The 23048-nt window shown below is 38.3% G+C and overlaps 1 protein-coding gene across 2 annotated transcripts in view; it reads left to right on the top strand.

Annotated features, from left to right (window-relative positions):
* The first annotated feature begins 451 nt into the window (after window positions 1-451).
* Window positions 452-23048, top strand: part of UBE2D1 (ubiquitin conjugating enzyme E2 D1) — a 35916-nt gene continuing 13319 nt past the window's right edge. For both annotated transcript variants that reach the window (XM_077765237.1, XM_077765236.1), the window contains exon 1: window positions 452-705. In XM_077765237.1, coding sequence (XP_077621363.1) covers window positions 682-705 — 24 coding nt within the window. In that variant the 5' untranslated portion in view covers window positions 452-681. The remainder of the gene's footprint in view (window positions 706-23048) is intronic.

The raw sequence follows: 23048 nt of genomic DNA, 5'->3' as shown, positions 1-23048 counted from the left end.
GCATGAGGGATTAGCAGTGGATAGAGCAGGTGCCTTTTGAAATAGGAACTAGGGAGGTAAGAAAGGAGTCATAAATGGTAGGTCTGTGCATGTGTGAGATATTTAGGCAGTTTATATGGTTGAGAATGAAATCTACAAAAGTAAAAATAAAGGATCAGCTGTAGCACATATTGGAAATTCCCGAAAGTTTACACATTCCTAATTTGTTATCCCTGTTTTACAGATTAGGTATGTCAGGTTCAGTAACTTGATCAAAATCAAATTGCAGAGACGAACTCATGACCGCGAAGTTCTAAGCCTCGGTTGAAGTCAGCAGTAACTCGACCTCGCCAGGGGCCGGCGGCCCAGGACAGGGCTGGAACTACACTTCCCAGTGTGCCAGGCTGGGCGGGGCGCGAGCGGGTAGGGCGCAGGCTCCTTCCCAGAAGCAAAAGCGGAAACAAAAGAGTCTCGCCGGCGACCCCTCCCGCACACTCGCGCACACTCGCGCACACTCGCGCTCGGGCGCACACGGAGCAGGGACCGGCGCCCGGAGCGAGTCAGCGAGCAGCGTGCAGCGAGCCGGGGACCTGCGGGGCTGACCAGCCAAGCGGAGAGCCAGCAGAGCCCACGACGACACTACGCCCCCGAGCCCCGCAGCCGCCCCCAGCCGGCCGGTGTCCCCGCCGCCCTCCCTGACCCATGGCGCTGAAGAGGATTCAGAAAGTGAGTGCGGAGGCCAGGCCTGGGGCGGCGGGGTGCGCTTCGGCTCCTTGCCCAGACTCACCCGGGCGATGGTCCCGAAAGATGCGCTGGGAGGGTTACGGGATAGGAGGGTCGGTGGGGATCCGGCCAGAGCAGCCGGCCCGGTCAGAGGGCACTGGACAGGTGAGGTGGGAGCAGGAGCAGGTCCTGGGTGGCCGGAGGTGCTTGGAGGCGGGGGCCCCGCTGCGCGCTCGCGCCCGAGCTGCTCCGGGAGCCCCAGGCTGGAGATCCTTCTCTGACTTCAGACCTTACCAAAATCTGTGCTTCACGGTCACGACTGGATTTTGTCCTATACTGGTCTAGTTTTGGCCCCTGTCATGCTGTTTTCTCCACGCTGTTTCTTAAGCGCGTTCTTTTATGTTCTTGCTTCCCCGGGCCCCCGAAGAGGGCAAGGAAGGTGTGGTGGGCCTGCAGCCTTTCTCCCGGGTACTGTGGGTTTGTTCTTTTTCTCCTCTGCGGTTGGCTCCTGCTCAGATATCCGAACGGACTGGAAAAGCCCATTTGGGGCCCAGAAGCCAGGAGAAGCCTCTTGCCTCTTCTATTTTGGTACCTCTTCTGCTGCCACTTCAGGTCACATAGCTGTAGTGAAAACATAGTTGCTGATACACAACAAGATGACCTCCTGGCTGTGATTCATCGTGAGTCAAGCCAAACAGGTTTTTTCCCCCTCATGATAAACTTACATGTAAAGTTCGAGACTCAACAGAAGCTGCCACAGTTTAAGTTGTTTGATACTTTGACACATGAGTATAGAATGAAGAAGAAATGTTTACGTTCATTCGACAAATATTTATCCATTCCAACTCTGTGTAAGGGATTGTCTTCTCTTGCATAATACTGTATTTATTGCTACTGTTTCAGATGTGACCATTCCACAGAAGTGGGGTTGGAGCATTTTATTTCTGTTCAATTTTATATTTTGTTGGGTTATTGGTCTGTTCACTGACACAAGTTTTAAAAAGGTTTTACAGGTATAGTTTATGTGGAAAACATTGAGAATTTATATCTTAAAAGACTGTTTCAGCAAGTTAAGCCAACAACAGACAGTATGTTTTGTAAATAATTTTAGGAGAAATCAGTGCTACAGAACATTTTTATTAGCTTTTTAAGGCATGAAGTGATAGAGATACATACACATTGTGCTGTCATCTTCTGGTACAGAGGATAGCAGCTTTCAGGTCCAGACTTTTTTTGTTGTTGTTCAAACACTCAATCTGTAAAATACTCTGTGTGTGTGTGTGTGTGTGTGTGTGTGTGCGCGCGCGCGCGCGCTCGCACACGTGCACCATGTGAGGGTCTTTAACTATAAAACATAGAGCTAACACTCCACATCTATTGATTAATGTTTTCTGAATTGAAGATAATGCGATTATATCTTCAAAATTATCCTAATTTTTGAAGCCCTATTCAGCATCTTTGCCATGCCCTGTATACTTACAAATGATGATGTAATATTGGCTTACATTTGAATTAAAACTGTTCCAAGGAAGTTTTAAAATTCCATTTCCTCCTTTCCTACTTGTGAGAATTCTTCACAAGACTTTGCATGTACAATAGCTTTTAAATAGTGTAGAATTTGCCCACAGTAAGTATACAGTCAAAGAAAATGTACAAGAAGTATTCACTATTTGTGAATACTTTACTGGACAATTGTCAGTCACCATGCTGAACCAATGTATTTGGCTTATATTTATATGGAATACAACCAGACCATATTTTTAGTTTATAACAGACTTGTCTGATAAAAAAAAATCACATAAAATTGATGTTAGGCCTGTAACAAATTGATATTTTGGAGAATAAATTGGAGATCACATAATATCCCATCTCTATGTGTCAGTCTTTGACTTTCCTTTTTTGTTATCAGAAAAGTTGAATTGCACAAATCTCCCTTTCCACTAGTCACATGTTCCATTCCTTTTCCCTCAAACTTTAAGGGGTGTTACTTTGTTTGATTTCCCACTTTTCTTCCTACTTTTCACACCTCCTTGATTAGAAGCCAATTCCCGGTAAGGTGTGCTGTTTGCCTTATGAATAGTAACAAAGCCTTTTTTGATGTCATCAGTATATAAATTCATATTTGAATCTTGGCTTGTTCCAACCAAAGAAGATGAACATTAACTTTTGGCCTTTTTTTGTAAGTGTATTAAAATAACACTGTCTGATACTTTCCAGGTCATTAGGTTGTGATTTTCCTTTCCTAAAGTGGCAGACCTTAAAGTTGTGTGAACTTCTGAGAACTATGCATTTTGAAGTTGAGTGGAGGGTAGGGGCAGCTTCAGAACAGCTTTGGAACTGCTTTTAGGGTAGAGTATTAGAAATAACTGTGGGGGACGTTTTCAGACTGTCCCTGCTGCTGTAAATGGAAAGATGTTGAATCCCTCAGATAGGCTAGGGTAGAAAGAAGGTTGAGAACCACTGATGTCTAGCCTATTATTAATGTTCCAAGAAGGAACCTGAGGCCGGGAGTGAAAGAACGCTTTGTCTAAGTTAATCTCTGAAGAAGTGACTTGGCTGGCATATTTGAGAATGTTAAAAAATTCATGACTTCACATTTCTTCACTTCATATAAAAGGATTAAAGATGGTTGCATTAAAATTGTATGTATATACAAAGCATGTAGATATCAGTGATTAAAAATTATTTTTAGGGCCGCCTGGGTGGCTCAGTCGGTTAAGTGTACAACTTTGACTCAGATCATGATCTCACAGTTTGTAGGTTTGACTCCCGCGTTGGGCTCTGTGCCGACAGCTCAGAGCTTGGAGCCTGCTTCAGATTCTGTGTCTCCCTCTCTCTCTGACCCTCCCGTGCTCATGCTCTCTCTCTCTCTCTCAGAAATAAATAAAACATTTTTTAAAAATTAAAAAAAAATTTTTATAGTAGAGTATGCTAAAGACTTAATACTCTTATTTAGACATCCAGTGCCATTTTGCATTTCAGCTCATAAATTTACATACCCATTCCCTATTTTTAGATACAGTGGATGATGTTATCATAGTCACCTAAATCACTAAAGGGAAAATTTTTGGACAAAGTCTGAGGAAAGATACCTAAGATATATTTGAAAAATGAGGATAGGTTTTCAGCTGGGCATCTGTTATTTTCTAGAATTATTTCCTTTTTTTTTTTTTTAATATTTTTTATTTATTTCTAGGAGAGAGAGACAGCGTGAGCAGGGGAGGGTCAGAGAGAGAGGGAGACACAGAATCCGAAGCAGGCTCCAGGCTCTGAGCTGTCAGCACAGAGCCCGACGCGGGGCTCGAACCCAGGAACCGCGAGATCATGACCTAAGCGAAAGTCGGACGCTTAACCGACTAAGCCACCCAGGTGCCCCTCTAGAATTCTTTCTAAGTGTTTCCTTTACCAATACAATGTTTAATCCTTGATAAACTTTTTTTGGAAATCACTTTTTAAATTATGAATGCTATATCATAATACTGGATGTTTTGAAGACCAGAAGAATGAAAGGAGATCCTAATATAGTCATTATTATCATCTTAGTATATTTCTTTCTAGTTTTTTTTTTATTTGATAAGTTGAAGTAATGATCACCATACTATTATGATATGATATTATTGCTTTTTTTAGTCTTTTGAAAAGTGAAACAGAAAAGTTTTGTTTTGTAAATACAACACAGATAACTACTCTTAAGTGTACAGTTCTATCCTCAAAATGGAATATTTGCTTTTTTAATTAGTAATTTAACTTAAAACTTCTTATGTAAGAAGATTAAGATACAAATTTATAAATGTTTTGAGCTGCTGAATTTTTTTATTTGTAAAATTCCACAATACACTCTTTACATCAGTCTAGAAAACCTTAGGATACTTAAAAAAACAACCCAGCCCTTTCTGGATTGAGCATCATAGAGAAGTCTGGTTTTTTATTTCTCACTCTGTGACTTACTTAGCCTGTTTCCCTTTCCATACAATAATACTGTAGCTAAGTACAACCAGGATGTAATATATAATGGTAATTCTCTGATAGATGCTGTTCTAAGTGTTTGACATGTATTAATTGCTTTAACCATTAGTGAACCCAAGAAATTGAAATAATTATTATCCCTGTTTTGCAGATGATGAAGCGGAGGCACAGAAATGTTGAGTAATGTATTCAGAATCACATATCTAGTAAGTGGCAGTGCTAGGGTTCAAAAGCAGGCAGTTGGCTTCAGATTCTGTGCTCTTAACCATTTTAGTACATGGCTTTTCTTATCCAAACAGACTCATATTTATTGTATTTAAATTGATAGAGATACAGAGTAAAATGAGTTTGTAATTATGATTCGCAAACTGGACTGTTCTGTACAAATGTAAAGTGGTATTAAGACCTTGGCATATTTTGGGGTGCCTGAGTGGCTCAGTCGGTTGGGCTCAGTCAGACCGGCTTCAGCTCTGGTCGTGGTCTCACGGTTCGTGGGTTCGAACCCTGCGTTGGGCTTGTGCTGACGGCTCAGGGCCTTGAGCCTGTCTTCGGATTCTGTGTCTCCCTCTCTCTCTGACTCTCCCCTGCTCACGCTGTCTCTCTCTCTCTATCAAAAATGAATAAACGTTAAAAAAATTAAAAAAAAAAAGACCTTGGCGTATTTAATCATTTCCATGGATGCATCACACAGTGTGTTGTGCATTTTAAATCTCTGCTCTCAAGTAACATACACTGAATCATTTAAATGAGTAAATGAGTAATATACTTTTGTTTATTCTTGTTCCATCACTTAAAAATTTTCTCCTCCAAAGGGATCTAGAATAATTGTTTGCAATTTATAAATATTCTGTCAATGTGTGATTTCATTGTGAAGCTTTCATTTGAGAAAACTATTTATGAATTGATATAGCTGTTTAGTCCCTCTAGTGGCTTTGAATAGCAGCCAACTGTTTAGATGGCACAAATATGATAGGAAGACTTCAGATTGCAAGATCAAATCTAGGATTCCAGATTCTTTCAGGAAAGAAGGATGTAACTTTGGGGCGCCTGGGTGGCTCAGTCTGTTAATAATTGACTTTGGCTCAGGTCATGATCGCACAGTACATTGGTTTGAGCCCTGCATCAGGCTCTGAGCTTTAAGCTTTGAGTTGCTCTGGATTCTGTGTCTCCCTTTCTCTGCCCCTCCCCTACTCATGTTCTGTCTCTGTCTCTCAAAAGTAAATAAACATTTAAAAAAATGGACACAACTTTAACAAAATTTTTAAAAAAGAAGAATACTGTATTTATGCTTCTTGGTAGATGAAGTGGTTTTCCTTGAGATGAAAGGAAGAAAGTGTTCTTTTTCTAAAAAACCACAATGTCAATTTTTTTGCTTCTAAATCTTTGTAATTAAGCTCAATCTTCATTTTTCCCTGGGTATCATGTATTTTTTCTTTTTTAATCACAACAAAAGAGTAGAAAAACAAGATAACCTATTGTAGTTAAAAAGTTCTGAAGTCCTTCTCTGTGGAAATAAATAGCATAGATCTAAATGAAGCTGTTTATGCCTGTTTTAGGAAGCCAAACACATATTATAAAAACCAAGTTAGCAGGATGTGGGATTGCCCCCAGTAAAGCAGAGTAGCATCCTTACATGCTTTAGTTCCCAGAAATACACATAGAAAGCATACTTAATGAGTGCTACTAATTAAAATAATGAGTCTGAATTAATGGTTGTCTGTAATGTATTAGCTCTCTTGTCTTCCCACCTTCTTTTTAACAATGGATGAACTGATGTTACATTAATTAACTAAAAACAGGTACTGAGATACTTGTCCTCTTTCCTCTTATATAATCCAGATTTTCAGGGAATTGGGGAGATCCTCAGGCCACCCCAGAACATCTGTCTGAAGGTCAAACAGGTTCTATTTCTAGCCTGTCTTGGTCAAGATGGCCTCTGAAAAGCTGAGCTTTTTCTGCATTTAATTGGTTCTGGGATGAATTTGAAGAATCAGTTACATACATTAGACAACATTAGAGGCTACTATGTCCTTGGAGTCGTCCTTTGTATGGAAAGGAAGCTGCCACCCTGAAGCTTACAATTTAGTGCCGCCCATCCTGTTGGCTGTTCCTTCACTGCTCTCTGTTCATATTATTCTGTTTGTTTTGTTTTATTTTGTTTTTTGGTGGCTCTTTCCCTTCAATATACCACATTGCTTATTAGATGCCTAGTCTCCTTTCAGATTTATGAAAGCCTTTCCAACAGAGATAAGGCTGGTGTGTTGCTTCCTTCACTTTAAACTTCCTTAGCAGTACAAATAATCTGACAATCCTCATCCAAATCACCGCCCTCCTTACATGAGCAGAGTTTGGATGTTTGTAGAGGGAAACAAAAAGACCTGATGACCTATGCTCATTGTTCTTCTCTAAACCAGTAAAACTCTGGCCTGTGTTTTTGCTTCCCCTAAATTTTGATGTGTTGTATTTTCATTTAGTTAAAAGTATTTCCTAATTTCCCTTTTGATTCTTCAACCCTTGAATTATTTAGAAGTATATATTCTCCCAATACGTGTGATTTTACAGATTTCTTTTCTTTTTAATGTTTATTATTGAGAGAGAGAAACAGAGCCTGCATGGGAGGGACAGAGAGACAGGGGGACAGAGGATCTGATCTAAAATGGGCTCCCCTCTGACAGCAGAGATCCCAAGGTGGGGCTCAAACAGATAAGCTGCAGGACCTGACCTGAGCTGAAGTCAGACCCTTAACTGGCTAGCCATCCAGCTGCCCCCAGATAGCTTTCTGTTATTGATTCTGAGTTAATTCCATTGTGAACAAAGAACTTATTATTTGACTCCTTTTCAATATCAGGGACTTGGTTTATGGCCCAGAATATGGTTTGTACTTTATCCTTCCACAATATGATGCCCTACAGATGCTCAACATAGCTTTTAAATAAAAATATTTAATGAATTACATTCTACTGGATATTAAAACAGAATTAATACCCATTCTTCTCAAGCTATTCCGAAAAATAGAAATCGAAGGAAAACTTCCAGACTCACTTTATGAAGCCGGCATCACTTTGATTCCCAAGCCAGACAGAGACCCAGCAAAAAGAGAGAATGACAGGCCAATATCCTTGATTAATACAGATGCAAAAATCCTCAACAAGATACTTGCAAATCAAATCCAACAGCACATAAAAAGAATTATCCACCAAGATCAAGTGGGATTCATTCCTGAGTTACAGGGCTGGTTAAATATTTGCAAATCAATCAATGTGATACATCACATCAACAAAAGAAAAGATGAAAACCATATGATCCTGTCGATAGATGCAGGAAAAGCATTTGACAAAATACAGCATCCCTTCTTAAAAAAGACCCTAAAGAAAGTCGGGATAGAAGGAACTTACTTAAACATCATAAAAGCCATCTATGAGAAGCCGTCAGCTAACATCATCCTCAACAGGGAAAAACTGAGTGCTTTCCCCCTGAATCAGGAACATGACAGAGATGTCCACTCTCACCACTGTTGTTTCACATAGTGCTGGAAGCCCTATCATCAGCCATCAGATGACAAAAGGAAATAAAAGGCATCAGAATTGGCAAAGAAGAAGTCAAACTTTTACTTTTTGCAGACGACATGATACTCTACATAGAAAACCCAACAGACTCCACCAGAAGCCTACTAGAACTAATCCATGAATTTAGCAAAGTTGCAGGGTATAAAATCAACGTACAGAAATTGATTGCATTTTATACACCAATAATGAAGCAACAGAAAGAGAAATCAAGAAATGGATCCCATTCACACTTGCTCAAAAACCATAAAATACCTAGGAATAAACCTAACCAAAGATATAAGAGATCTGTATGATGAAAACTATAGAAAACTTATGAAGGAAATTGAAGAAGACACAAAGAAATGGAAAAACATTCCATGCTCATGGATCAGAAGAATATAGTTAAAATGTCATTATTACCCAATGCAATCTACACCTTCAATGCAATCCCAATCAAAATTGCACAGCATTCTTCTCAAAACTAAAACTATCCTAAAATTTGTATGGAACCACAAAAGACCTTCAAAAGCCAAAGTAATATTGAAGAAGAAAACCAAAACGGGAGGCATCACCATCCCAGACTTTAGCCTCTACTACAAAGCTGTAATAATCAAAACAGTATGGTATTGGCACAAAAACAGACACATAGACCAATGGAATAGAATAGAGAACTCAGACTTGGACCCACAAGTGAATGTCCAACTAATCTTTGACAAAGCANTGTCATTACTACCCAAAGCAATCTACACATTCAATGCAATCCCAATCAAAACTGCACCAGCATACTTCTCAAAACTAAAACTATCCTAAAATTTGTATGGAACCACAAAAGACCTTCAAAAGCCAAAGTAATATTGAAGAAGAAAACCAAAACGGGAGGCATCACCATCCCAGACTTTAGCCTCTACTACAAAGCTGTAATAATCAAAACAGTATGGTATTGGCACAAAAACAGACACATAGACCAATGGAATAGAATAGAGAACTCAGACTTGGACCCACAAGTGAATGTCCAACTAATCTTTGACAAAGCAGGAAAGAGTATCCAGTGGAAGAAAGACAGCCTCTTTAACAGATGGTACTGGGAGAACTGGACAGCAACTTGCAGAAAAATGAAAATAGATAATTTTCTCACACCATACACAAAAATGAACTCAAAATGGATAAGGACCTGATTGTGAGACATGAAACCATCAAAACCCTAGAGGAGAAAGCAAGAAACAACGTTCTTGACCTCAGCCACAGCAATTTCTTACTCAACACATCTCCAAAGGCAAGGGAATCAAGAGCAAAAATGAACTATTGGTACCTCATCAAGATTAAAAGCTTCTACCTGCAAAGGAAACAATATATAAAACTAATAGGCAACCGTCGGAATGAGAAAAGATAGTTGCAGATGACATCGGATAAAGGGCTAGTATCCAAAATCTATAAAGAACTCACCAAACTCCACACCCGAAAAACAAACAATCCAATGAAGAGATGGGCAGAAGATAAGAACAGACACTTCTCCAAAGAGGACATCCAGATGGCCAACAGACACATGAAACGATGCTCAGCACCCCTCCTCATCAGGGAAATACAAATCAAAACCACAATGAAATACCACCTCACGCCAGTCAGAGTGGCTAAAATGAGCAAATCAGAGGACTCTAGATGCTGGCGAGGATGTGGAGAAACGGGCACCCTCCTACACTGTTGGTGGGAATGTAAACTTGTGCAGCCCCTCTGGAAAATGGTGTGGAGGTTCTTTAAAAAATTAACAATAGAACTTCCCTATGACCCAGCAATAGCACTGCTAAGAATTGACCCAAGGGATACAGGAGTGCTGATGCATAGGAGCACATGTATCCCAATGTTCATAGCAGCACTCTCAACAATAGCCAAAACATGGAAAGAGCCTAAGTGTCCATCAACGGACGAATGGATCAAGAAGATGTGGTTTATCTCTACTGTGGAATACTACATGGCAATGAGAAAGAATGAAATCTGGTCATGGGTAGCAACATGGATGGACCTTGAGGGACCCTTGAGGGTCTGCGAAATAAGTGAGGCAGAGAAGGACAGGTATCATATTTTTGCAGGTATAGGTGGATTAGGAGGAACTTAACAGAGTACCATGGGGGAGAAGAAGGGGTAAAATATTTGTGGAAATGGAGGGTGGCAAACCATGAGAGACTCTTGAATGCTGAGAACAAACTGAGGGCTGATGGGGGTGGGAGAGAAGGGAAGGGGGTAATAGGCATGGAGGAGGGCACTTGTGGGGATGAGCACTGGTTGTTATATGGAAACCAACTTGACAATAAACTATTTAAAAATATATTTAATGAATTCCAGACTACATTTTCCAGTTCCTGGTTGGTATTTGTACAGCCTGGGTTATTTCAGATCTTCCTATTTCTTCTTGCATTTTTATGAGCTTCCAGAACAGGAGTGATGAACCAATTTAGTGGGTCATAAGCAGCATTTAAAAAAATGGAATAGAAAATATTAATGCTTTAGGTAGAGTAAGAGTGGTATTTTTTCATGAAACTTTTGTTTTAATTATTCATTTGTGCCTGTGTCTGTGTGTATGTGTGCTAGGTTGTACTATATGTATCATGTTCTTCTTGTTATGAATTGTTGTAAGGAAAGTATGAAAGTCACTGATAGCATAAGATCCTTAGGTGAAATTAATATTATCAAAAATATATGCCACACATTCATATATTTGTATATATAGAGAGCGAATGAACATAGATATACATAGTGTGTGTATGTGTGTGTATATGTGTGTATATATATATATATATATATTTAATGAATTCCAGACTACATTTTCCAGTTTCTGGTTGGTATATATATACACATATACACACACATACAAGTATTTACGTACACAGTGTAAAGTATTATAGCCTTGGAAACCATTCTATTTGATAGAAACTGTCAATGCTTATTGTTTTCTATTAAAAGTTGTAGCATTTGTGAGATACAACCACAGTGTTCAAGATTAGTGCTGAGTTATACTAAGATTAATTGATTTATTGTGCAAATACTTATTAAGTGCCTGCTATATAACTGTTATTTGAGATAGAATTGTAAGAAGCGATATATAATAGCAAATATTTGGTGAATATTGAAAGATGTGTTGGTCTTTTAAGTAGTTTTAAGAAATAGGCTGCTAGCTTTTATTCTTTCATTTTTTTTTCTTTTTTTAATGCACCATCTTTCTTGGTTACTATGAAGTAAATAGTAACTTTTAATGTAGCATTGAAAATGCTCTATGTTGCATGTGTCATTATGTGTTAGATTTGTATTATGCATTTTGAAAAGTTGTCTGTAATTTCTATCATGTTTTTCTTGCCTCTCAGAGTGTCTTTAAACACAAACACTCTTCAAAGCTTATGGAGTAGTGTTCATTTCTAACTTTTAATAAAATTAAAGCTCCTAGGAAATTATAAAAAGAATCCCTTTTCATTCCCTCACTTGTCACACTTTTGTTTCTCTTGAGTATGGCTGAAACTGTGCAAATGGCCTTAATTCAAGTACTGGAGCATTTTGGCTCCAATATTGATTGAGAATAATGGGTTGTAGTTACTATAGCCTTGAGGTGAGTATTGTTTTGGGGTGGGGAGAATGCTGGAGTGGAAGTCAGATGGTCTGAACCTTTGTTCTAACTTTGGCTTCATGACCTTGGCCAAGAAACTCATAGTCTTTATTTTCTTTATCTAGAAATGTTATGCCTTGTACTAGATAATTTCTGTGGTCCTTTCTGATTTATAATGAGTCTTATAAGACATCATACTGTTTGCTTAAAAAGCAGTTATTTGTGATGCAAATGAGATATATTTCTGTTTTTGTACCAGTATCATAACAACCTTTTCTAATTCCATTTAGCTTCCATCTGCTTCACAGGTATCTTTATACTTTATAGATTGTTTTATCCATATATTTAGAAAATTGCCTTATATAGCTACCTTCCATGTAGTAGATTTTTTTTATTTAGTTAATGCATTTATGGAGCACCTTCTGTATATAAGGCATATACAAAATGAAATAAGGAGATATATGGAAAAGCAACGGATAGCCAGCATTATCTAAGAAATTTAAAACTATTAATGGTAAGAAAAGTACCATAATGATTAGGTAGACTTAGGAAAGTGCAATAAGGAAAACATACTAGAACAGAAAGAGAGTCAAAGGTGAGAGAGACCAAATTTATTTACGGAAGATCAGGAAAAATGTTATGCACATGGAATTGGATATAGGTTTGGAAGAATGAGTAGTATTTTTAAAGATGTGGTTCATAAAGGAAGCTACAGAAATGAAAGCACCAGAAAGTACTTGTCTTGTTAGAAAGTAACAGATAACCCTGCCTTTCGGAAGCATTTGGGGAATAGTAGACATGAAAGTTCGTACTGTGGAGGGCCTTGAGGACTCATCATGAGAAATGTGTGCTTAATGCTTTAAATTTGGAGAAGTTTGGGAAGCTATTGAAGTTTTTTGAGTACAGAAGTAACATTCTTAACCGTATTCTTAGGTTTGCATTCTTGCCCTCATAGAACATAGGATTGTTTACCATTTGCACTTACAAATCTGATGAATGTCATGTAAAGGGAAGTATAGAGTTCTCTGGGAATATAGCAGGGACCCTTTGAAGGGTTCGAGCAAAACCTTAAGAAAATGTGTTTAAGATTAGATGTAAAGGTAAAAGGAAAGTAGGTAAAGTTAATGAGTGTGTGTGTGGTGGGGAGGTGCTTAGGAGTCTTCTATCTGAAAGGAAACAAGGGACAAAATAGCATTTGGGTGACTTTAAAGTTATGATTGGTACAGAGAGCATTGGGGGAAAATGGTTGCAGAGAGGAGTCAGATGCTTGAAGGCCTGGTAATAAACCATTTTAAGGATTTATAAGTTTTACCTTAAGGCTTATGAAAAATATTGAAAGGATTCGACTTGGTGCTTTGAGAAGATGATTTTGACTACAGTGTCTTGGTAGAGAAATAGGACAAGTCAGTTAAGACACTGGACTTGTTTAAGTGAGATCCAAAGAAGGTCTGAGCTAGGATGGTGGCAGAAGACATTTAAAAAAGAGGGTTATGTAAGAAACCCTGGCCTTTTTGAGTTGGTCTGACCCACCCATGCCTACCCCTACTTGGCATTTCAGATCAGATCTCTAAGGCCCAGTGGTCAAGGCAGTCTTTTCAGACTTCTTCTACCCAGTCTGTTCTCAGATACTTTAATAGTGTCTCCCTGATAAACCTTTGGTTTCTTATCCTAAAATGCCTTCTCTTGCTCTTTTCAGACCTTTTTGTCCATTGGACCTCAGTGGGTTTTTTTGTGCTTTTTTTTGTTTTTCGTTTTTGTTTTTTTACGTATCCTGGGACCCTTTCAGTGGGATGAATTTGAACTGAAGGAGAATCTGAACAACTTGTACTGATTAATATGAGGGGATGGGAGAGTGGGGTGGGATATGATGAAGGAATCAGATGGTGATTCTAAGATTTAGAGTTTGGATTACTGGAAAAAGTATATTTTTATCATAATACTTAATAAAGAAGACTAAAATACAGTTTTTACTGGGATACTTTAGTTTTATCTGAGATGTATTTTTATTTATGTAATTCCTATGATGGAAAAATTATACGTAAAGGAGGCACCTGGGAGTCTTCTCTTTAAGAGGAAGCTATGTTTGAAACCACAGGCAAGCTAATATTTCGGGAAATTGAAAGTCATTATGTATAGTCATTATGGCTGCTGTAGAAATCACTGGGAAAAAGTGGTTGCAGATCTGAGACATTGGGTAGACAATGTCTCTAATTTTTTATTTCATCAAACATTTATTTCAAATTGTGGTCTTTATAGCTCTGGTTCAATAAATACTATTTTGATGTAACAAAGTCAGTAGCATAACTGCTTTCTATATCTTTTCTGCGGAATTTGGCTGCATTATTATTATTATTATTATTATTATTTATTTTTAGTAAACAGCCTTTAGCAGAGATACTTGATCCAAAGAGAAAGCCAGGACCATTTTGTTGAAGTGAGTTTGGTTCCTATGACTTATATATTGGATGCCATCAGTATTTTGAAGTCTTCCAGGCAAAATCTACATGGTTAATAATAAAGCTGTTTAATTCAGGGGCTTAAGGAAGTTCCATATATGGAGACCTTTCTGACAATTGTTTGATATCTTTCTGTTGAAATAGCTGTAGTCAGCTGGATAAGGTGATCAGAGTCTGAACTGTAAATTTGTGAAATGTTTATTTACAGACAAATATAGCTCATATATCCCTTTAGAGACTACCTCAAAAATGCAGTGTGGTAGGAATCACTGTCTTGTTTTAGGAGTTTTGAGGTAAAGATGGTAGTGTCACATGAATTAATTGCCTGTTGAGCCAGGGTTTTTGAAATAATGTTTTCATATGCTTTGGATTCAGTAATTTAGCTTTTGGACTGTAAATCAGTCCCCTATGCACAGGCTGTGCATTAATGTCCTTTTTATTACACATCCAGTAGGGTATATATTGTATCTGTTACAGAGATTTAGACCTTCTAAACATTAAAGCTAGAACAACCAAACTTTTTCAGCCTGGTCAGCATAATTTTTAGAGAATATTTACTGAATAGTGTCATATTAAGTTTGATGGTAACTGAGGCATCTCTGACTTGTTAGCTTTCATCTCCACTGTTCAGGTTGGACTGTTACCCTTCTGGGAACTGAGAGATTAATGCAGGCCTCTCTTCTCTTAGATTCCTTTCTTTGTTTCCTTTTATTTGTTTACTTTCTTTGAATTAGGCTGCTTCATCATCTACTGTTAGATTTTAAGTTCCCTAGAGGCAGGGACTGTGTCTACATGGTTTTATGGTGAACACTCAGCATATTGTGGGGGTGTTATAAACATGCCATCTGTGTTAACTTAAAATTCAGTTTCAGACCTCTCAGTACTTTCCTATGTGTCTACTTGCTGATAGAAATCTAAACTAGAATACAGGTGCTTACCATGTAAGGCTATATAAGTCCATTATGTACACATTTTTGTGGACTTATAAATTTCTTCTGTAGTTCCAGTCAAAATCTGCCTTTCATATACAATATCTTATATTTTTATTTTGAAGTTTAGATACCCTAATTAGTTTTTTCATTTGAGTGTTAACTCACATTGGAATAGAAAATTGCCTCACTGACAACAGATCACTTTTGTCTGGGGCATACTTTCATCACTTTGATGGTATTTATTGCCTGATCTGTGTTTAGGTGTAAGGTTAGTTTGTTTTAAGCTTACTTTGTCTCAAAGGAGAGGAAGGAAATTGGATCAACTATGTATTTCAATTTTAGATTTTAAAAGTCACTGGAAATGGAATTGGAAGATACACCCATATATTATATACATACACACGTGCACGCACACACACACACAAACACACGCATATACCACAGTGTGTTGGCTATAATGAGTTCTTTCATATATGGATTCATAACTAGTCTCATTGTTGGATAGGCATCTGTTAACATTATAGAGTATCTACATACTTCTGTTAGGTAAGTACCTGGCAGTAAACTTGCTGGGTCATTGAGTGTTCCTATGTTTTACTTTTGGTAGTGAATGTCAAACTTTGCCTCATTCACCAGCATGAGAGTTCCAGTTGCCTAACATTTTTGCCAACACTTACACTTTTTTTCAGGTTTTTTCATTTTAACCATTCTGTTGGGTTTGTGGTGGCATAACATTTTGGTTTTAATTACATTTCCTTGATGCCAAATGAAGCTAAGTCCCTTCTCATAAATATACATAGGCTGTTTGGATAGTCTTGTCTTAACTTGTCTTTTCCTTTTCTTTCCCTTTCTTTTTTAAAAAAAATTTTCAAATGTTTTTTGTTTATTTCTGAGAGAATGAGAGAGATAGCATGAGCAGGGGAGGGTCAGAGAGAGAGGGAGACACAGAATCTGAAACAGGCTCCAGGCTCTGAGCTAGCTGTCAGCACATAGCCCATGAACCTTGAGATCATGACCTGAGCCGAAGTCATATGCTTAACCGACTGAGCCACCAAGGCTCCCCAATTTCTTCCTTCCTTCCTTGCCTCTTTTGTAAAGTGCCTATTCAAATCTGTCTTTTAAAAATTGATCTNTTATTGAGAGGGGCTCTGGGAGGGGGGAAGGGCTAAATGGGTAAAGGGCATTAAGGAATCTACTCCTGAAATCATTGTTGCACTATATGCTAACTAACTTGGATGTAAATTTAAAATAATAAATTATTTAATTAAAGAAGAAAAAAATTGATCTGTGGATAAAGATTTTACATATTCTGGATGTCGTTCTTTTGTCAGATTTATATATATATTACAAATATTTTCTCCTATTTGATATTTGCTTGTCTTTTAATACTTGTAATGTGTCTTTCGATGAACAGATGTTCTTGATTTTAGTCAAGTCCAAATTTTTCATTTTTTCTCTTACAGGTAGTGGTTTTTATGTTCTGCCTAAGAAAAATGTGTCTCCTCCAAGGTCATGAAGACATTTTATGTTTCCTTTTAAAAGCATTATTATTTTATCTTTTAAATTTAAACCCATGATCTATTTAGTATTGAGTTTTGGATATGGTTGGAAGTGGGAGAGGTCAAGGTTTATTTTTTTTCCCATATGAATACCCAGATGACCATCTATTGAAAAGATTTTTATTTTCCTCCACTAGAATGCTGCTGACTTCACTTTTAAGTTTTTTAATTTTTATTTTTTTTGTAAATAGTTTATTGTCAAGTTGGTTTCCATATAACACCCAGCGCTCATCCCCACAAGTGCCGTCCTTCATGCCCATCTCCCCCCTCCCCATCCCCCACATCCATCAGTCCTCAGTTTGTTCTCAGCATTTAAGAGTCTCTCATGGTTTGCCTCTCTCCCTCTCCCCCACTATTTCCCCCCTTCTTCTCCCTCATGGTCCTCTGTTAAGTTCCTCCGAATCTTCCTATACGTGCAAACATATGATATTTGTCCTTCTCTGCCTGACTTATTTCGCTCAGCATAACACCCTCAAGGTCCATCCATGTTGCTACACATGGCCAGATGTCATTGTTTCTCATTGCCATGTAGTATTCCATTGTATAAACCACATCTTCTTGATCCATTTGCCCGTTGATGGTGTTTGACATATGAGAGGACCATGAGTATCTACTTCATCAATGTATTTCAAACGGAAAGAAAATTATGGCAAATCTGGCCATTTTTGAAATAGGCTCCAGGTTCCGAGCTGTCAGCAAGGAGCCTGATGCAGGGCTCAAACTCGAGATGAGATCATGAACAGAGCCAAAGTTGGATGCTTAACTGACTGAGCCACCCAAGCATCCTAATCATTTGTATTTCTGAAAGATTGAAATTTGAGTTGTCTATTCCCTGCTGATCATATTTTTCCTTAAATTTTATTGGTTAGCTCACATAATATCATACACCCTGTGTGAAAGTCATTGTGCTAAGGATTATGGAGGAATCCATGAATAAAATGCATTAAAGCCCTAGTTTAAAAAAAAAAAAACACTTTGGTAGAAGGGGAAAAGGAGGGAAGAAATTAGTTCTTATTATTATATATGCCAAATATTTAGGTAATTTTGCATTTTCATTCAGTTTTTAATTTAGTTCTTCAGGGTTACCAGTGCTATCCCCAGATAAGGCACTTGATACTCAAAGAGGTTAAGTTGCCCAAAGTCAGACAGTAAGGGTTAGTTAAGGCCAGGTTTCATCCAAGTCTGACCCCAAAACTTTGTTCAGTGGCTGTTAAGAAGATGGCCACTGTTAAGGAGAATGGGTAAATTTTGGGCATAGGGAAATAGAAGGAAGATTATTTGAGGAGAAAGAAAATTATGAAGGCCAGAAAACTTAACCTTGTTACAACCAAGTAATCAGGTGAAACCTGACTAGATGACTCTCAAACTTTTGGGTCTTAGAACCTCCTTGGATTAAAAGTATTGAGGGCTTCAGTGGGGGAGAGGGAGAGAGGCAAACCTGAGAGACTCTTGAATGCTGAGAACAAACTGAGGACTGATGGGTGTGGGGGGGGGGCGGGGGGAGATGGGCATGGAGGAGGGCACTTGTGGGGATGAGCACTGAGTGTTATGTGGAAACTAATTTGACAATAAACTATTAAAAAAAATAATAATAATAAAACCATTACATATTAACATAGGTAACATTTTTATTAAAAATAACTTTTTTGGGGGTGCCTGAGTGGCTCAGTCGGTTAAGCGTCTGACTTTGGCTCAAGTCATGATCTCATGGTTCATGGGCTCGAGCCCCGTGTTGCACTCTGTGCTGACAACTAGTTCAGAGCCTGGAGCCTGCTTCAGATTCTGTGTCTCCCTCTCTCTCTGACCCTCCCCTGCTCATGCTCTCTCTCTTTCTCAGAAATAAATAAAACATTAAAAAAAAAAACTTTTCCGGGGGCACCTGGGTGGCTCAGTTGGTTAAGCATCTGACTCTTGACTTTTGCTCAGGTCATGATCTAATGGTTCATGAGTTTGAGCCCCACATTGGCTTATCCTGCTTAGGATTCTGTCTCTCTCTTTCTCTCTCTCTCTCTGCCTCCCTCCCCCTCTTGTGCTCTCTCTCTCTCTCCCTCAAAATAAGTAAGAATTTTTAAAAAAAATTTTAAAACAACCAAAAAATAGGAAACTGGCATTGTTTTATACGTATTCAGATCTCCTTATAATCAGGCATATAGATGATAGTTGAATTCTCATATCTGCTTAGGAATTCAATCTGTTATAATATCACATGCCATATAACTGGAAAACTACACTGTGTACTCATGAGATATTGAGAGTGAAAAAAGGTATATAAAATCCTAGTTTTAAGTCAGGCAGAGAAGGACAAATATCATATGTTTGCACGTATAGGAGGATTAGGAGGAACTTGACGGAGGAACAAGGGGGAGAAGAAGGGCGGAAATGGTGGGGGAAAGGGAGAGAGGCAAACCATGAGAGACTCTTGAATGCTGACAAAAACTGAGGACTGATGGATGTGGGGGGGAGGGGGGATGGGCATGGAGGAGGACACTTGTGGGGATGAGCACTGAGTGTTATGTGGAAACTAATTTGACAATAAACTATTAAAAAAAAAATTAATGCTGACTTCATAGACCTCCTAAAAGTGTTTTAGAAAACCCACGGGACTTCTTTGGAGTCTTTAGGGGGCAAGCTTGTGAAAGGGAACCCGATTAAGTATGTAGGGTTGGGACTAGATTATGAAAAGCCTTCATTGGTTGAGTTTGGTTTTAATAAGCAATGGGGGAGCCACTGAACTTTTCAAAGGGAAGAATGAAATAGAGATCTGCTCTGTAGATTATTCTACCATAATGCATAGATTTGAGAAGCAATTATAGTTGTATTGTACTTGGTTGTTGAGGTAGCTGATAAGCAGTGTAACAGGTATTGAGAATATATTGTACTCTTCATCTGACTAGACAATAAGGACAAGAGAAAGAGAAGAGTCAAAACAATGCTGAGATTTTTGAGCCTTGTGACTGGGAGAGTAATAGTCCATTAATAGATCTAGGAAACAAAGGAAAAGAAGCAAGCTTGAGAAGGAAAGTAGTGGGTTAAGTTTTAGAAAAATTTGCAAATTCTACAAAAAAGTTTTACATTATTATTTATGTTGAAATAAATTTAGTCTTAGAGAAAAGTTACCAAAAAATGATACAAAAAATTCACATGTATCCTTCACTTAATTTTCCCTAATTATTTCCAACTCAAATAACTGTAGTACAGCTATCAAGATGAAGAAAGTAACATAAAGAACAATGCTATAAACTAAACTACTGACCTAATTCAGATTTCACCAGTTTTTCTACTTTCCTCTTTGAGGATCCATTCTGGGACCCTCGTCTCCTTAGTATACATATTCTTTAACCTGAGACAGTTCCTCAGTCTTTCCTTGATCTTATAAAAATTATTTAGTGAAAAGAGAAGATGCTTTTTATAACTGTAGTGGAAAAAAAAACAGTGTTTTTTAATCTTTTTAAAAATGCCCAACAACCTGAGTAAAAAAAAAATCACTATTTTTTCTTTAAAAAGCTACAAAAGTGGGCGCCTGGGTGGCTCAGTTGGTTAAGCGTCCGACTTCAGTTCAGGTCATGATCTTGCAGTTCATGAGTTCGAGCCCTGCATTAAGCTCTGTGCTGACAGCTCAGAGCCTGGAACCTGCTTTGGATTCTGTATCTCCCTCTCTCTCTCTGCCCCTCCCCTGCTCGCTCTCTGTCTCTGTCTCTCAAAATAAAGACACAAAAATTTTTTAAAAAATTAAATAAACTTTAAAAAAAGTTATAAAAGTACTATTAAACAGTTGAAACAATACGACATAAATGAAAAGTGACAACCCACTCCCAGTTAATAGTTTGATGTGTATTTTATTTATTTTCTCTGCATATATATAGTATATGTTATGCAATCTAATGGGCATACCCTTCTGTAACTTGTATTTTTGACTCAAAAACTGTGTTATAGGTACACAACATCTCTTTATGTAAAACACACAGATCTAGCTCATTCTTTTTAATGGCTGCATGGTGTTTCATAATGTGGCTATATCATGACATAATTCTCTTACTGGTGGATCTTTAGGTTTTTTAAAATTATCCAAAATGCCTCACTGAGGGGCGCCTGGGGTCCTCAGTCGGTTAAGTGTTTGACTTCGGCTCAGGTCATGATTTCACGGTTCATGGGTTCAAGCCTCGCATTGGGCTTTGTGCTGACAGCTCAGAGCCTGGAGCCTGTTTCAGATTCTGTGTCTCCCCCTCTCTCTCTGACCCTCCCCCGCTCACGCTCTCTCTCTCTCTCTCTCTCTCTCAGAAATAAATAAAACATTTTAAAAAATTAAAAAAATGCCTCACTGAATATCCTGATATACGTGTATTTGGGTAGTTGGACAGTTGTTACTATGGGGTGAAATTATTGAGTCAGTGCACTTTTCACTGTCACAGTTACTACCAAATTGCCCTCCAAAAGGTTGTGTCTTCACACTCTCTCCAATAGCAAATGACCTGTGTATTTTCTACCAAAGCTGTGGGTGGAAGTATTCTAATAGGTCAACAGTGGTTTGATTTGGGTAATGAATGATCTTATGGGTGTTTGACTATGCATTGCTCTCTTGTGTTTTTTCTTTGCAAAGCATTATTTTACTTTATATTGCATTTGTAACACAAATACCACACTCACACATACTCTTAATTAAAAATAAATGGTTTTAGGGGCGCCTTGGTGGCTCAGTCTATTAAGCATTTGACTTTGGATCAGGTCATGATCTCATGGTTCATAAGTTTAAGCCCCACATCGGACTCTGTGCTGACAGCTCATAGCCTGAAACTTGCTTTGGGGTCTGTATCTTGCTCTTTCTCTGCCCCTCTTCTGTTCTCACTCTGTTTCTCTGTCTCTCAAAATAAATAATAAAAACATTTTTAAAAATAAATGGTTTTAAATGCTTTTTATCTTTGAGACCTTTTACTTTTAGTCAATGTGAGGTAAAAATATGGTCATGAGGAGGCCTAGGTGAGGGGTTAAATGAAACAGTTATTGGGAGATACCTATAGTGTACATCCTAGATTTCGAGGTACTTGGTGGAATAGGAAGAAGTGTTCAAGAAGTCAGAGCCAAGGTCAGGTTGTAAACTGTATTTTAGAGGGGCTTCCATGAGCAGTGAGAAATGTGAAGTTAAGCTTTAGCGCTTATGTGAGGATCTTACAGACTTGAGCAATTTGTATAATTCAGTGATAATTCTTACTGAGACAGTGCAGAGAATATCAAAGGAAGAGATTACTAATCCTAAAATTTCCTTTTGAAATAACATAGGAATCACTAAATTATTTTTAATAGAAAATATATGTGGCTGTGATGATAGAAGTGGATAGTAAGAATGCCAATTAAATCAGAGAAACTATAAATCAGATAATAAGACAATTTTTGAAAAACTTGGAGTAAACTAAATCAGAAGTGAATTTTTTCTTTTATAGTTTATTGTCAAGTTGGTTTCCATATAACACCCAGTGCGCATCCCAACAAGTGCCCTCCTCCCTACCCTACACCCCCCTCCCCTCTCCCCCAAACCCCATCAACCCTCAGTTTGTTCTCAGTATTCAAGAGTGTCTTGTGGTTTGCCTCCCTCCCTCTAATTAACTATTTTCCCCCTCCCCGTCTCCCATGGTCCTCTGTTACCTTTCTCCTGTTCCACATATGATATCAGTCCTTCTCTGCCTGACTTATTTCACTTAACATAACACCCTTGAGTTCCATCCATGTTGTTACAAATGGCCAGATTTCATTCTTTCTCCTTGCCATGTAGTATTTCATTGTACATATAGGCCACATCTTGATCCACTCATCAGTTAATGGACATTTAGGCTGTTTCCATGATTTGGCTATTGTTGAAAGTACTGCTATGAACATTGGGGTACATGTGCTCCTATGCATCAGCACTCCTGTATACCTATTCCTAGCAGTGCTATTACTGGATCATAGGGGAGGGAGTTCTATTATTAATTTTTTGAGGAAATTCCAGTGGCTGCACCAGTTTATATTCCCACCAGTGTAGGAAGGTGCCCATTTCTCCACATCCTTGCCAGCATCTATAGTCTCCTGATTTGTTCATTTTAGCCATTCTGACTGGCATGAGGTGGTCTCAGTGTGGTTTTGATTTATATTTCCCTGATGATGAGGGATGTTGAGCATCATTTCATGTGTCTGTTGGCCATCTGGATGTCCTCTTTGGAGAAGTGTCCGTTCATGTCTTCTGCCCATCTCTTCATTGGATTACTTCTTTTTANAAGTACTGCTATGAACATTGGGGTACATGTGCTCCTATGCATCAGCACTCCTGT

This window comes from Crocuta crocuta, unplaced genomic scaffold (genome assembly GCF_008692635.1).
Source record: "Crocuta crocuta isolate KB4526 unplaced genomic scaffold, BGI_CrCroc_1.0 scaffold244, whole genome shotgun sequence".
Lineage (NCBI taxonomy): Eukaryota > Metazoa > Chordata > Mammalia > Carnivora > Hyaenidae > Crocuta > Crocuta crocuta.
The sequence above is the reverse complement of the archived record's forward strand: the minus strand, read 5'-3'. Positions and strand labels throughout refer to the sequence as shown.